Below are 16030 nucleotides of genomic sequence, written 5' to 3'. Positions count from 1 at the left end.
CAGTCTAGCTGACTATCCTAAGATTTATCAGTCAGACCAATAGCATATGCAGCGGAAAACTTTCTTTGAGAAATAGCCTGTGTGATTAATCACGTTTGTCAAAGTTAATGTTTCTCTTTGCAGTTAATCAAATTTCTGTTTACAAAGGATTGAGCAAGTAAGAAGGTAAATACTGAAAGTAATAAACAACACAGAGATTTTTACGTGGTTCGAAAAATACTTCCTACATCCACGGTCAGTTGATCAGACTGATAAACTTCACTGGACATCATGTGATTACGGGTGCACAGCAAACCGAAACAACTGAAGAGCCTATCTTCAGTACCAACACACTGGGTTGGATTTCTCACTCCTAGCGCACACTGGGCACTAAGATCTCACAGAGACAGAACACTGGCCTGAACTCCTTTTTGACACAAACTCTCAATTCGATCCGTTGAAAGGAGGTTTGAACACTTGCCAACTAAACAACAAAAAACAAGTTCTCTGCAGTCAGTTTTACCTAGGCTTTGGATATACAATATATGCCTAAGTTCTAAGAGAATATATGTAATCACCAGTGACTGATTTTTGGCTTTGTGATTCTCTTCTTCGATTCAAGCTTTGTGGAGGCTTGGTTTGCTGAGTAACGAATTCGGCATCGTTTCAGCTTATGTTGTTGAATCGGTAAAGATTGAAGTGATCCTCGAACGCAATTTATAGGAGACGTCTTGAATAGATCCGTTGGCGGCGATAGTCTTCAAGAATTCTTCTGTTAGAGAGTAATTTGAACTTGGGCTGAGGCTTCAATCTTCGAGGTTCCTTTGTTTAATGAGAACGGCTACTTTGAGGAGCAGGAGATATGACATCTCTTAAAAGGTAATCACCAAAAGGAATGGCCTCTGCAGATAAAGGACGATCCTGAGATATCTGCATTTAATGCGGCTGTACTTCTGGAGTGCGTGGCTTCCTTTAAACTTTAGAGGTTCAGTCCGAGGAAGAATGTTTAACTGATACTTAACTTTAGTATCAGTCCGCTGAATCCACGTGGCGCGCATTAAGTAATCAGTCGAAACTGATTCTTCGACTGATAAGTCAAATATCAGTATTTGACTTCTCCAACAGTCGATGTCTTCAGTACTTTGGCTTCAGTCTTCAGAACAACAACTAAACTAGAGATTGAACTCAAACAGACGAGTTCGAACAGTTCTAGTCTATTACAAATAAGCACTACAACAAAAATTGGATATAACATCATCCATACGACACTGTTTTTTGTCAAAGTCTGTGGTCGTATGTGTTTTGTCTGTGGTCTTATATTTGTCTGTGGTCTTTTAGCATAAAAATATTCTTATAGACATTAGATTTATGTGTCTGTTGTTATAGATGTAATGTTAAAAACTATTTATAACACTGATCATAATTGTCCATATTTATAAGTATGATGTTATTTAAAAATAAAAATCATTGACCGATTCTTGAAAAAAAAGAAGAGAAGTTTTATTGACCCAATTAATTAAAATACTAATTTTCAATAACAAAAAATATTAAAAAAACTTATGGTGAAATCAAAGTGACTTAGTCAAATATTAGTCAATACTTTTCCCTAAATCAAATTATCCCCCTTTCGTAATCTACCTACTGAAATCGCTTCTCTCTCCCGCGTTCTCATAACTGTCGCCGCCGGTATCGCGCCGCACGGTCGCCGGTATCGCGCCGCACGGTCTCCCACGCTCACGCCGCGACAGCTCGCTCGCTCGCACGCCCAAACTCACTCGCTGATAGAGGCGTCGATCTATTGAAGGTGGTCACAAGCAATTGTTGTCTTCCATCGTTTCCCTCGCCACCCCTCTCCGTCGACGTCGCTGTTGTTGCCGCCACTGTGCCCTTCCGCCGCCGCCGCCGCCGCCGTCGTCTTTTGAAGGTCAGTTTGCTTCTTCCTTTTTCTCGGTTGTTTTATCTATGATTTGTGTGTTATAGTTTATGGGGTGTAATTTTCTTCTTGTGGTTCAAACAATTCGATAAATTAGGGTTCTAATTGGGAATTAAATTTCGTCCAAAATTGAAATTACAACAACATGCAATGGATTTTCTTGCCTTCATTTGTTTTTCTTTTTTTCGATTTTGCCTTTATAGGATGTCTTCTGTTTATGCTTTTAGAGTTGATGATTTATACTGAAGTGGCCAAGTAATTTTTTTTTTAATCCATAATAACCGCTTGAAATTTGCTTTCTCTTAGTGGGAACAGAACTTGCAATATACTTATATGTTGGGATATCCTGCAGAATAACTTCTGTTTCATTAGTATGTTTCTACTTTTTCCATTATATGATAGGTATAAGCTGTGCAATTGCATTAGGATAGAAAAAATCTTGTTTTCTTAATAGATGAAAAACCGAGGTTAGGGATATACAAGTTATGTAGATTTCCAAGTTTTCATTGTTGAGTGATGAAATCATGAAATGTGAGGTTATTTCCTTAGCCTTCCGTTAGAATTTAGTTAAACACACCAAATGATAGCTTGAGTTTTATTATTCTGGAAACCTAGCTAATTGCATTATTTGATTAAGATTACCTAAACTGAAGTTCATTATCACATTTGAAAGTTGAATGATGATACTCTTGATTGTATACATATTAGTATACCTATTAATTTCTGAATTTTTAAAGTTGAGGTATAGTGTGTAATGTGTCAATTAGTGATTGTCTTCTTTTTCATCTTAATAATAATAATAATAAAAAATCATTTTAGTGTAATGGCTTAGTATTTTTTAAATGGCTCTCGTATTTTCCATTTTCTATTAGTTTTAAAATTATTATTTGATTCCTTTACTACATTGCATTTATGATTTATGATTTAGGATTAGAGGACTAATTTTATTTTTAGTGTTGGTATATATTGTGATGCATTCTAAAATATATTGGATAAAGTATATGGAGTATGATTTAGGATTTATTTCAAATCCAATTAATTGTGTAAAGAACTATCAAAGAAAATTACAAAATAAAGCTAATTTTGTTAAATCTTGTAATTTTATTATTGTTTATGATTTAGTTTAGATTCATATATTCATCCTCCCATATTAATTTAATTGAAACATTTTGAATAGGATCAATCAATTTTATTCTTATAGGGGTAATCTAGCTAATCGATATTTGCCATGGACAAATCATGGATGTCCAAGAATAGGATGTCAGATGAGTATAAGGCCGGAGTAGAAGCATTCATGCAGTTTGCTACACAAAACTTAACTAATGAAGAATTGATATCATGTCCATGCTCGGCATGTGGAAATCTCACGAGCAAGAAGGTTGAGCTCGTAAGATTGCACTTGTTGTCTCGTGGTATGGATTTAACATACACAAAATGGATATGGCATGGGGAAAGATTTGCACCAAGTGGCTCAATGAATTATTTAGATCAAATGCGCAATGATGATCATAACTTTCTATCAGAAGAGCCAATTGATATGGTGCATGCCGCATATGAAGAAAATGATAATCCAGGGGAATTCATAAAATTACTTGATGATGCTGAAAAGGGTTTATATCCAGGATGTGTGAAATACACCAAATTATCTGCAATAGTGAAATTATATAACTTGAAGGCAAAACATAATTGGAGTGATAAGAGTTTCACTGACCTTCTGTCTTTATTGGGAGATATGTTGCCTGCATATAATGTTTTGCCTTCATCTTTATATGAAGCAAAGAAAACTCTAGGAACTTTAGGCATGGAATATGAGAAAATTCATGCATGTCCCAATGATTGTGTCTTGTATCGGAAAGAGTATGTGGACTATTCGAATTGCCCAACCTGTGGTGTAGCTAGATGGAAAGAGAGTAAGAATACTAGTTTAAAAAAACGCGTTCCTGAAAAAGTGTTATGGTACTTTCCACCAATTTCGAGATTCCAGAGAATGTTTCGAAGCAAGCACATCGCAAAGGACCTGGCTTGGCATGCTGATGAGAGGGTTCAAGACAATTACCTACGTCATCCGGCAGATTCACCCTCATGGAGGAAAGTTGATCTTAAGTGGCCAGAATTTGGGAATGAGAAGAGAAATCTGAGATTGGCATTGTCAGCTGATGGGATCAATCCTCATAAATTGATGACCTCGTCATATAGCTGTTGGCCAATTTTATTGGTCACTTATAATCTTCCTCCGTGGATGTGTTTTAAGAGAAAATTCATTATGCTTACGATGTTGATTGCTGGTCCTAAGCAACCGGAAAATGATATTGATGTCTACTTAGCACCTTTGGTTGACGACTTAGCACATTTATGGTCTGTAGGTGTTCGAACCTATGATGCTTATCGGGATGAAACATTCTTACTTAAAGCTGTCTTGTTATGGACAATAAATGATTTACCAGCTTACGGAAACTTAGCAGGTTGCAAGGTGAAAGGATATCATGCATGTCCTATTTGTGGTGAAGATACTTATGAAAAGAGATTGAAATGCAGTCGGAAGATATCATTCACTGGGCACAGAAGGTTTCTACGTGAGAGTCATCCTTACAGAAGACAAAAGAAAGCATTTGATGGTACACAAGAGTTCAATAAAGCACCAAAACCAGCAAGTGGCGCCGATATTTAAAAAAAGGTTGATGCAATAAATTGTAAATGGGGGAAGTTGAATCCAATGAAGGATGATAAAGGACAATGGAAGAAGAAATCAATTTTCTTTCAACTCGAGTATTGGGAACACTTATATGTTCGACATATACTTGATGTCATGCACATTGAAAAGAATATTTGTGAAAGTCTTATTGGTACTTTGCTTAACATCCAAGGAAAAACAAAGGATGGTGAAGAAGCGAGAAAAGACCTTGTTGATTTGAAGATGAGGACCGAGTTGGCACCGGTTATTGGTGAAAAGAGAACGTACTTGCCACCTACATGTTATACGTTATCCCGGGATGAGAAGAAGAAAGTTTGTAGATCTTTGTTGGAAATGAAGGTTCCAACAGGTTATTCATTGAATGTCAAAAAGTTGGTTTCAATGAAGGACCTAAAACTTATTGGCCTCAAGTCTCATGACTGTCACACATTAATGCAGCAATTACTACCGATAGCAATCCGTGGAGTTTTACCGGATAATGTAAGATATGCTATCACCAGACTATGTTTTTTTTCAATGTGTTGTGTGGCAAAGTTATAGACGTGTCGAAGTTAGATGATATTCAAAGTCAGATTGTCACGACTTTGTGTATGCTAGAGAAATACTTCCTTCCGTCGTTCTTTGATATCATGGTTCATTTAACTGTCCATCTGGTACGTGAGGTTAAATTATGTGGACCAGTATGGTATAGATGGATGTACCCATTCGAGAGATACATGCGAGTATTAAAGAGTTATGTGAGAAATCGAAATAGACCAGAAGGGTGCATGGCAGAATGTTATATTGCTGAAGAGGCTGTCGAATTTTGCTCAGAGTACCTATCTTTGCGCATGTTGTATATTTACGGCAAGCGTTCGGGCAACAGCCATATAACTATTGAACTTGATGATAATGTCTTCGGAGTTAAGCACAACTTATATGTAGACATGGAAGACATCGTGCCTTTCTGCGAGTTGAAGCCAATATCTTATATGTGTATTGCTACCTATGTATGGTAATTACAAATTTTAACTTTACTTATCAAATCTAGGCTAGGGTATGAATTAGCTTATGATCTTATTTCTCCATTTGCAGCTTCCTACAAAGCAAGTTGAACATGCTGCCTTGGGCCGATATGGTTAGATTTGTTGACCCATTGAATATAGGCTATATTCCAACGACGAAAAAGGATGCAGAAACTGCGAATGAGCATATGGAATTTAGAGCACGAGAATTGTCAAAAAGGTTGATTGATACAAAAAGCAATCAAATTTTCTTAGCTCCGTGTAATGTGAAGTAAGAATTCTCGCGCTATTTAAATTTTATTAATAAGCTATTTAAATTATATTATTAATTACATTTCTCTAATCTTTTGTGGCTTAAATGTAGATATCATTGGATTCTCACGGTGATTGACCCTAATAAGGGAGAGATTGCTATCTTGGATTCCCTCTACAAAGGAATTCATGATAAAATTTGGAAAGAAGTCGTGGAATTGTAAGTTTTGTTTTGTAAAAATCTATTTATATCTTATTTCTAGCATATTTTGCATATGGTGCATTACGTTATTTTTATATATGAAGGGCCTTAAGGTTGTTCAATATGGAGAAGAGAAAGAAAGGAAAAAAGAAGCCTGATTGGACAATACTGAAGGTATTTAATCAAACATAACTTGTGGAATTATAGCTATTCATTATTAACGAAAAATTAATGTAGGTTCCGAAACAACCGGACTTGACTCAATGTGGTTTCTATGTGATGAAGTACATGAGAGAGATAGTGATAAATAGTCATCCTTGGACGATTGGTTCTCTACAATCTTTGGTAATAATTGTGTATGTTAAATTCTACAATATTAATAATTATTTGCCTTCGTTTCATTTTCTAAATTATATTATGTACTTAACAGTTCAATGCTCATGAAAAGTATTCAAATGAAGAGATAGATGTAGTGCGAGCAGAGTGGGCTGATTGTGTTCAAGAATATATAAAGGAGTAAAAGGTAATGTATATATTTTCTATATTTAATTGTCAGTGATAGTTGGGAAGAGTGAGGTTATATTTTGTATGGATCTTTCTGAATATTCTTTGGAAAATGAGTTTACGTACTATATATATAATTGTTAATTGTTGTTGATGAGTATGGAACACATGTATTATTTTAATGTAATTATTGTGTATTGACGGAATGACAATATGTGGCTAATTTGTTTATGACCATTTTGATTGTGATTGTGTGAAGGATATATAGTGGTGATGGCAAAGAAGACAATCTTGGACGTATTGGTTGATGCATCACATTTTGAAGGAACGAAGGAGCACCAAGTGTTAACTCATTTAAATGCTAAGATTCAATTTATTTGGTAGTGGATCCACAAATCATGTTTATTCATTTTAGTTATAGTTTTTGTTAGAATTTAGCTTAAATATTATTTTGTAATGGAATATGGTAGAATTGATTTGGTCGAATCTTTATTGTAATGAATATTGAAATTTTATAATAATTATATTATAAATGAAAATGATTTTCTTATGCTTTTAAATAATATTGAATTTCCAGGAAAAAATGCTTATAAATATATGATTTAATCGATTTTAACATTATAAAAGAGCACGGTTTTTTTGGGACCTACGACACTGCTCAAAAACTGAGGTGGTATATAAGAAATAAAATGGGTGACTTTCTACTACGACAACAGACAAAAGCTAGTGTGATATACAAAAAACACCATAGAACTCGGCACCTACGACACTACTCAAAAACTATAGTAATATTAATGATACAACAACGGACCCTATGCTCTTAAAGACAACAGCCAATGTCTGTTGTCATAAATATCTATGACAACAGGCAATGCCTGTGGTCTTTAAGCACCTTTTTCAAGCACCAACGACACTACCACTTACAACAACAGACATTTTCTCTAATAGACAATAGGCAATGCCAAATGTCTATTAGCTTTTCTGTAGTAGTGAAGTCTATTGATTTTGGTATCATCAAAACAAGGATTATGATATTTCATTAAGTTCCCAACATCTCTTGTAAAGTAGAGAGAGCTTCTTCATTTTCTCTGTACTTTTCAAAGCAAAAAACACACAGCACACTCACGCTCACACTCACATATACTCTTACCCTCTCGGCTCCTCTTGCTCCGCGTCGCGCCGGTGCTGTTGCTTGAATCGACGTCTCTCTCTCTCTGCCCCCACATCTCTCCCTCTCTGACCATCACTCTCTCGTCACCTCGCCGGAATCCACCCTTACCCTCTCGGCTATACTTTTTGTGTTTACAATTTACATGGTGAGAAAATGAGTCGAAAGTCCCATCAACTAATAATAAAATGTCTTATTTATAGCCATAAGAGTAAAACTAGGGCACTTGGGCCCATTTGACCCCTAAGGCCCATTAATTTAAATAATTGGGCCTAAGCTGTCGTAGCCCGACATCTAGCCAATGATAGCGTAGATTGGGTATCGATACGACTAATAAAAAGATAGGGTAGAACAAAGGAATCTGAAAGACTCGTCAAGCGGAAGCTACTAATAATTCAAGTTAAAAAAAATATAATATCATCAATCTTAAAAGAAACATTATCAGCTTCATTCATTCAAATGTATCAAGGTTCTAGTCAACATAAACAAAGGGAGTATAGCTAAAAAGTTACAATGATTCATATTGTTCAGGGTAGCACAGCATAGCGTGATCAGACTATATGTATGAAGACATATAGCTGAGAGTAACAATCCTAATTAAGTTTCAAGAACATAGTCTTCAACTATTCGCACAACCGTATAGAAGTAAAATACGGTACTCAAAAGGGTCGTCTATGAACAACAGCCCTCCAGCGATTCCCCAATCTCTCTCCCTGCTCATCCTGCACATTTAGAAATACATGCAGGGCTGAGTATAAATACTCAGTGGACATAAGCCGAAAATAAACAATCTCGCTCTTAGAGCTATACATTTAACTTGCCATTTATACATCACACAGGGGTTTTACTTAAAAGAACCTGTGTAAGCAATTGATAAATTATAAGCATCATAAAGTAATGAAAAATAGACTGCAGTCATAAATACTTAGCATGTAGTACCACTTCTACAACTTATCATCATCATGGTACTGAGAAGTAGGCCTCCTTCTCAAGCACCGTAACCGGCCGACCTGACAGTCGGCTCACGGTCATTTCTGACCGGCCAACCCGGTATACAGCTCACAGTTACCTCCGTGTACACAATCCCGCCTTTGGCAGGACCCGAAATCGTTTCATCCGTAGAGGGTAACATACAGGCTCGTCGTCATCAAAATTCGGCAAGTTAATTAGTTCAAACATCAATTTATCATCTTAAAACTTATAGACATCATCAAAATCATCATTTAGAAAGCCTGTAATAGAGGTATTAGAAAGTAATGCCCACCTGGAAATCTTAGCTTTGGTACTTGTACTTCGGAGAAATCCTACTTATGCCCTTGACTCGCGTCTTCAGATATCATCGTTGGCATAGACGATCATGTAATAAAGTAAACGTCAATTAGACAAATCCTCACTAGGTTTACTATTCTTATCTAAGTAGTAGTCTTCCTTTGCTCCCTTGTAACTAATCACTCTTCGTAACAAAACTTTCTTATAATAAATTCTAAATATTCATCATTTTTATTTCCAATGCATCACCAAATTTTAAGTCTAATTAGTTCATTAAGGAACGACTCCTAAATACTCAAACCCATCTATCAATCACATACTAAAGTTGTGAGGTTATAATGAAGGAATATTAAATTGAATTAATACTCGATTGCCCGATGATCGTTTCTTGGATTATTATTAATTCATCATACAACGATTAATTCCTAACATGCTCCTATGAATTTAACAGCTGCACACAGGTGTTAGGAAAACTTACTTGAGAATCGGATGCACAGATGATTGATGATCGTGTCGAATGATTCAGACTCCAGCTCTGATCTTCTCGACTGTATCCCGCTCAATTCCCAACGTTGGATGGACAACGAGCTATGGAAATTCCCAAGACAGAATGCCTCACACGATTTCCTGCGCCCCCCCTCTGCTCTCAAAACCCTAATTTTTATCAGTGTATTTTCCTGAGAGCTGACAGCTGTATTTAATAGAGAATTAAATACGTATGGGGCGCTTCTTTCTTTGTGATAGGCGATTTCTGCCCTACTTGGGCTAGGAGACATTGGGCCAGCCCAGGGACCAGATACAAGGAATAAAGATGGGCCTCAAATAAATTAATTTATCTATGGTCAGCCCAGACCATAATTAATTTATAAATATCAGTTCATTCCACTAGAGAACCGATACTGACTTACCCCTTTATTGCCGGTGATGAGTCGGGGCTTGTATTTAGACTTATTAAATCTCCGTATTTAAAATATCCGACATCCATTAATTAATTAGAGCTCTGACAGCTTAAATTAATTAATCTCTTAATAATTCCTTAAGCAGTACCACTCAATCTTTATTATTACGCCTGAACTTAATCAACCTGCAGGGTTTAGCGTAATAAACCTTATTGAGCTCCTTAAGGGGATGTCATTATCCTATACCGGATACGGGTACTAATACAGATAGTCAAATATCATATATTAACCGCTATCACCCAAGATACAGAGTACTCGAGTTAGTATTTAACTCTCGCCCATAGTAAGTCAAAGTGATATACGAATTAACATATATATCTGAATACTTATTAGTATTAAGATTTATGAGTCACCGAGATCTTGATTCTTCACTTAAGTCAGATAGAAGAATACATCTCAACTGTTGGTCCTATCAATACGTAATGACGTACCAGTATAGACAAGTAGCCAAGACAAACTACTTCCATCTATACTGCAGCCTAAACCAATAACTTGTCCTAGAGTTATTTCGGCTGTGATCATATTATATCTCTTAAGGTTATTCCAATTATATGGTCTTCTGTGATCTACAACACACCATATAATCTACTTATACAGAGATAAAGAACATACATATGCAATCATGAACACAATCAGATAGGAGATTTGTAACACCCCATACTTTTCCTTATGTTGTGAGGTAGTGTCTTAACACTAATGAGAATACTGAGATGTCAAATTACGAGACTACTTTTTTTTTATGACCAGATAAGACAGATTGTCTTTTTAATAGAGATATGAGTGGACAAACCAATGATAGAGTTAGAGTGAAGAGATTTAAGAAATGAGTTGAGTTAGAGATACTGATTGAATTGAGTTGAGATTTTATTTTATTTCCGACTACCGGGAATAGAATTACCGGATACCGAGTTATCAGAGATTTACTGTCCTATTAAGAAAATAGGAATAATGAGTTTGACATAGAGTCGAGGAAGAAAGAGTGAGAACCTTGATGAAAAGAGTCGGTCAGAGAGACGTCTAGTTTGTTTGTGTTTGCCGACTGCTTTGACGTGATATTATGTGAACTTACGTGACTAATTGATTATGTGATTTTTGTTACGTATGTCTTTATGAGCAAATTATTATATTTTTTTTTATTTGAGGACTTTAGCGCTTGGAATTTTGATTAAGTTTTCAAAGCAAGTGCGGTTTATTTTTACCGAGAAATCGAATGATGTCGGTTTATGGAAATTTTTCCAAGCATAATATTTTTTTTAAATTATTTTTCCTACGAAGAGGAATATTATAATTGAGTGAGTGCACTAATAATAGTGCTATAATTATTATTTTGGTCACATGAATAATTATACTATGGTATTTTATTAATGAGTGACATTTCCATAGTTATTGTGATTTTTATTTAATCACCCTTCTCACACTTTATTTTAATTTCACTACCATATGTTATATGCCTTAAATGACTAAGTATAGAGTTTGAGAGAGTAGAGATTGAGAGTATATTATGGAGAGTGTAGAGATTAGAGAGAGATTAGAGAGAGAGAGATCATCCATTAATTGCAAATATTCTCCAAGATTTGGAAATCTCCTTTAAAGATCACAAGATCAAATTCAATCTTGCAAAGCCAAACCTCTCTCTCCCTCACTACAATTTTCGGCCATCATCTCTCTCCCTCACACACATTTTCTCCCAACACACACTCATCTTCTCCATTTATCAATTCCACCATTTTCCTCCATTGATGGAAACCTTCGAAGCTTCCTAAAATATTACCAAACACTTCGAATCACTCTAATATCCTCCATAAACCTATTCTATCCACTTATAATCAAGAAAAACCTTGAAGAAGAAGCTCCAAAGTAGAGTGAGAAAGTGAGAATTTTGGTGAGAACTTGGGTAAGTGGCCATGTTTTTTTTTAAATTCTTGCTTGAAGGATGTTGTGTGAGTGTATTCTTGAAAGATGAAGCAAGAAAATCACCCCTCCCTATTTTCCATAATTTTCGAAAAAAAAGGGTCTCCATCCCTTCAAAAATTTTTCTTTTTCTTTTCTTGATTTGGGGTGACAAATGAGAGTTATGTGATGTGTATTGATGTTTGATATATGTTGTGAAATATGTGTCTTGAGATGTGAAACTTTGATGGAAGTTAGTTTACCCAAAAAGGGGAACGATAGAGTCAATGAGTTAAATGATGAATTGATGAGGTAAATGAGTCTATGAGATGTATATGATGATTATTGATGGAGTAATTTGAGTATATGATGTCAATTGGAGTTTTTGATGTGAGTTAGTTTACTAAAATTAGGAATATGTGTATACATGCCCTTATTGGTGAATTGATGGTTTTGATGTGGGATTAATTGGTTAAAAATGAAAGATCTATAAGTTGATTAAAGATTTGTGTGTGTTTGTAAAAAATTTCAAAGAGTTAGTTTAGTAAAAATTAGGACTTTCTAGTCTATGTGTTATTTAAGTGGTTTTGCTTGAGATGTATGTTTTTAAGCATGATAGTAGTGTTTTTGTATATTTGATTAAGTCTATTGTAGGCTAAATAAAATTTTGGCTTATTTTAGTTTGTATGAAATTTTGAGTTTTTATATGATGTGAGCTTGATGCTTTATAAAATAAGGTTTAATTGCTCTATGATCATTATGAGAACTTTATCCTTGTTTGTTGAGAGTTTTATGTTGATACATGGATTTTCTATAAAATCTAGTTTATATGATAAAAAGAGAGTAAATATGTGAATAATGAGTTATATGATGTAAATGATCATATTTGAGTATTTGAGAAATTTCGAGCATGATATTGAAAAGGAATTTGTTAGATACGTTCGTTGAAATGTTTTCTATGAGATTTGAGTTGATGATGAAAGACAAGAGTCGAGATTGTATATTACGAGTATTTTGATGTATTTGAATGTTTTTAAGTGCTTTAAGTGCTTAAAATGAGTTTTGATGAGTTTGCATGGTTTAAATGTTGAGTTGAGCATGTTTGTTTGTGTGTATGTTTCGGAGTCGTTTTTCACGACGCGCTGACTCACTGTTTTCGAGGGGTTCTTGATACCCAAACACCCTGAAAATGTTATGGTAAGTATATTTGAGAGTCTTGAGAATACTGGTAAAATTTCAAGTCATTTGGACTTCGTTTACTATTTTTATAAAATGTAAAACTAAAACTGCTACGTTCTGCCGAATTGTTCGGTGAGTAGCCAATAGAGTCATCGTTTCCAGTAGCTTTCCTTAGCATTCTGGAACCCAACTTTTTATGGTTGAGACCTGAGTGTCTTAGCTAAGTTACCACAAAATTTCAGATCGTTTTGACAACGTTTACTATTTTTTAAAAAATCAAACTTTTCGATTGCTAAAAACTGCCGAATATGGTAGACTGTAGTAAAACAGTCATATATCCTAAAATACTTGGAGTTTTGGATCCTACATTTTTTTAAATGAAACTAGACTCAAAGAGGTTTCTTTTGGTATAAGTTACGACCCCAGGAGAGTTCTTTACAGAGTCTGGTGAGGTTTTAAAGTTGAGTCAGTGCAGAGTAAAGCTTGTTTTCGACTTGTCTATGTGTGTTTTTAATATGCTTAAGTGTTTATACTTGTTTATGTGCTTGTTTGCTATGAGTTTGAGTCGAGTTGAGAGTTAAGTCGAAAATTGGACGTGTGAATCCTTAGAAGCCGAGTATACCTAGGGATTGAGTTATAACGGGTAAATAGACGTTGAGTGAGAAGTTAAAGTAAAGAAGAGATTGGATTTGGAAATTGAGTTCTGACTAAGGTTTGTTTTATCACATGAACCTTCGATGACGATGACGATGTGATGATGACATATGAAGGCCCGAGCGAGACGAAGAAGTAAGTTGCCTGATTTCTTTCCAGAATAAGCGAAGGACTTCAGGTGGGCAATATTTTGAGTATACATATATCATACGAGCTTTCGAAACTGTTTTGATGATGTTATGAATTTATCAAATGCTTTGAGATAAATGATATTTGAGAACTGTTTGACTTGCCGATTTTTGTTGATAATGACTTGTGTGTTACCCTCTACTGAGACGAATTCGGTCCTGCCACAAGCGGGATTTTGTGCACAGAGGTGACTGTGAGCCGTCTTCGGGTCGGCCGGTCACGGTACTTGAGAGGGAGGCCTACTTCTCAGTACCTTTGATAATAACGAGTTGTAGATGTGGTGCATACATGTTGAGATCTTTGACTGCAGTCGTTTCTTTATGATATCATGATTATTAAAACTGCTTACACAGGTTAATTTACGCTAAATTTATTCCTGTGTATTGCTGAGATGGGGCAAGTTTCAAACCTATAGCTCTAAGAGCACATTTCTTATTTTTCGGCGTTTGCTCACTGAGTATTATGTACTCATGCCCTGCATGTATTTCTAAATGTGCAGGCTAAGCGAGGAGCGAGATTGGTCTGGTGCTAGTGGGGGAAACGTTTCAATCGATGTAATTATGTTTTCATATTGCCTTCATGTTAATAGAGTCTTGAGGATTGAGATACTTTGTTTTCTTTTGAAATCAAGCAATTTACTCACGGTTATGTGTCTTCATACATGTAATCGATTCGTCTTTTGCTGCGATACTCTGCATTTTATGATTCCTTATGAAAAATGAGCTATACCCGTTTTGTTTTTGTTCGTGAAATTCCTGATAATTAAAAAGTTATAACGACGTTGACGATTTTACCCTTGGGTTCATTTATGATGATTTTCCTTAGCATGCTTTGATACAAGCTTCCGCTTGATGTTCGACCTATTCTTCTTATCTTTTATTCTTTTAAAAATAGTCGTATCGATACTCGTACCCCACTATCACTAGTGTCGGGAATCGGGCTGCGACAGGGTGGTATCAGAGCAGGTTATCTGCTCTGAGTCTATTGCTTGACTGAGTTGAACCTTTGATTGCTTCTACTCTTTAAAATTGAGTACTAGTCTAATTTGAATTCTTAGGCTAGTTTGAGAGTTAGTTCGAAACGAAACCCCAGCACCCCATCTCCTCCGGCTTAACGAGGTAAGAGGTTGATGTTGTTTCTTGTTGCTTTCCTGTTGAGAGCTGAGTTTGATTCACTAATGAGTTGTGTATTGTTATGATGACGGAAATGTTTGAGGTGATGGATTCTGATATGAGGCAGTTGTTGTGCCCCCACTTCCCGAGGAGCTGTTTCCGATTGCACCTCCACCCCCAGCTGATCCGATTCCAGTTTCATCTGAGCCTCAGATTGAGCGAGTGCCCTATGATCCTTATCCGAGGGTTGCCCCGTTGCCTGAGCCGGGCACTTTGGCTTTTCAGACATATATACACTCGATTATATATTCACCATCCCGAGACGACCAGGAGGGAAGGTCTCGGCCAGTACACCTGGACAGTGATGAGGAGGACCCGGATGAGGAAACTCCAGAGATGACGGTTGGCCACGGAAGGACCCAGCCATTACAGCGTCATATTACTGCCGATGGAGTCGAGACATGGGTACCTGTTCCCGAGGTGCCTGTTTATGGTCTGATGGTGGACACCGATGTCGAGGATGAGCCGAGCGACGATAGCTTCTACCGACTGATCGACAAGTACGAGAGTCAGGAGTCAGAGCCGAGCAAGGAGACGGAGCCGAGTGAAGATATGGAGGTTGACGAGGCGACGAGCAGGATTTCAGGAGACGATGGCTAGTTAGCACGTGTATCTAGTAGACACGTACATACGTATAGATGCATAGTCGATATATACGTATATGTATATATATAGGAAGAAAGGCATAGTATAGTGTGTATGTGCAGATAGTATATATCTATAGGTGCTTAGTACCTATGATGCTTGTATAACTAGAGCATCATTTTAGTGTTAGGACCTTTGTACATAGGATCCTACTTTTGTAAAAGACCTCGAGAGAGAGGCAACTTTCCATATATATATATATATATGTATATACAGAGATGTAGATGATTAGTGAGTTCCACTATCATTATCAGATCTTTGAGAATGATGATGTTAATGCTAGATGATAAATGAGAAATAGAGGTTGATGAGAATTTCGAACGATGATAGACGAGAAAT

The 16030-nt window shown here is 36.1% G+C and overlaps 2 protein-coding genes across 2 annotated transcripts; both read left to right on the top strand.

The window, feature by feature from the left end:
* The first annotated feature begins 3140 nt into the window (after positions 1–3140).
* Positions 3141–4580, top strand: LOC131018507 (uncharacterized). Its single transcript, XM_057947224.1, has one exon. The coding sequence runs from the start codon at positions 3141–3143 to the stop codon at positions 4578–4580; it is 1440 nt and encodes a 479-aa protein (XP_057803207.1).
* A 527-nt stretch (positions 4581–5107) lies between these two features.
* LOC131018047 (uncharacterized) lies at positions 5108–7116 on the top strand. The gene is made up of 7 exons (XM_057946784.1): positions 5108–5598; positions 5679–5879; positions 5973–6080; positions 6167–6236; positions 6300–6407; positions 6493–6585; positions 6826–7116. The coding sequence occupies exons 1-6, from the start codon at positions 5108–5110 to the stop codon at positions 6580–6582; spliced, it is 1068 nt and encodes a 355-aa protein (XP_057802767.1). The 3' UTR covers positions 6583–6585; positions 6826–7116.
* The last annotated feature ends 8914 nt before the right edge of the window (positions 7117–16030 follow it).

Source organism: Salvia miltiorrhiza, chromosome 3 (genome assembly GCF_028751815.1).
Source record: "Salvia miltiorrhiza cultivar Shanhuang (shh) chromosome 3, IMPLAD_Smil_shh, whole genome shotgun sequence".
Taxonomy (NCBI): domain Eukaryota; kingdom Viridiplantae; phylum Streptophyta; class Magnoliopsida; order Lamiales; family Lamiaceae; genus Salvia; species Salvia miltiorrhiza.
This window is presented reverse-complemented; position numbering and strand designations above follow the sequence as displayed.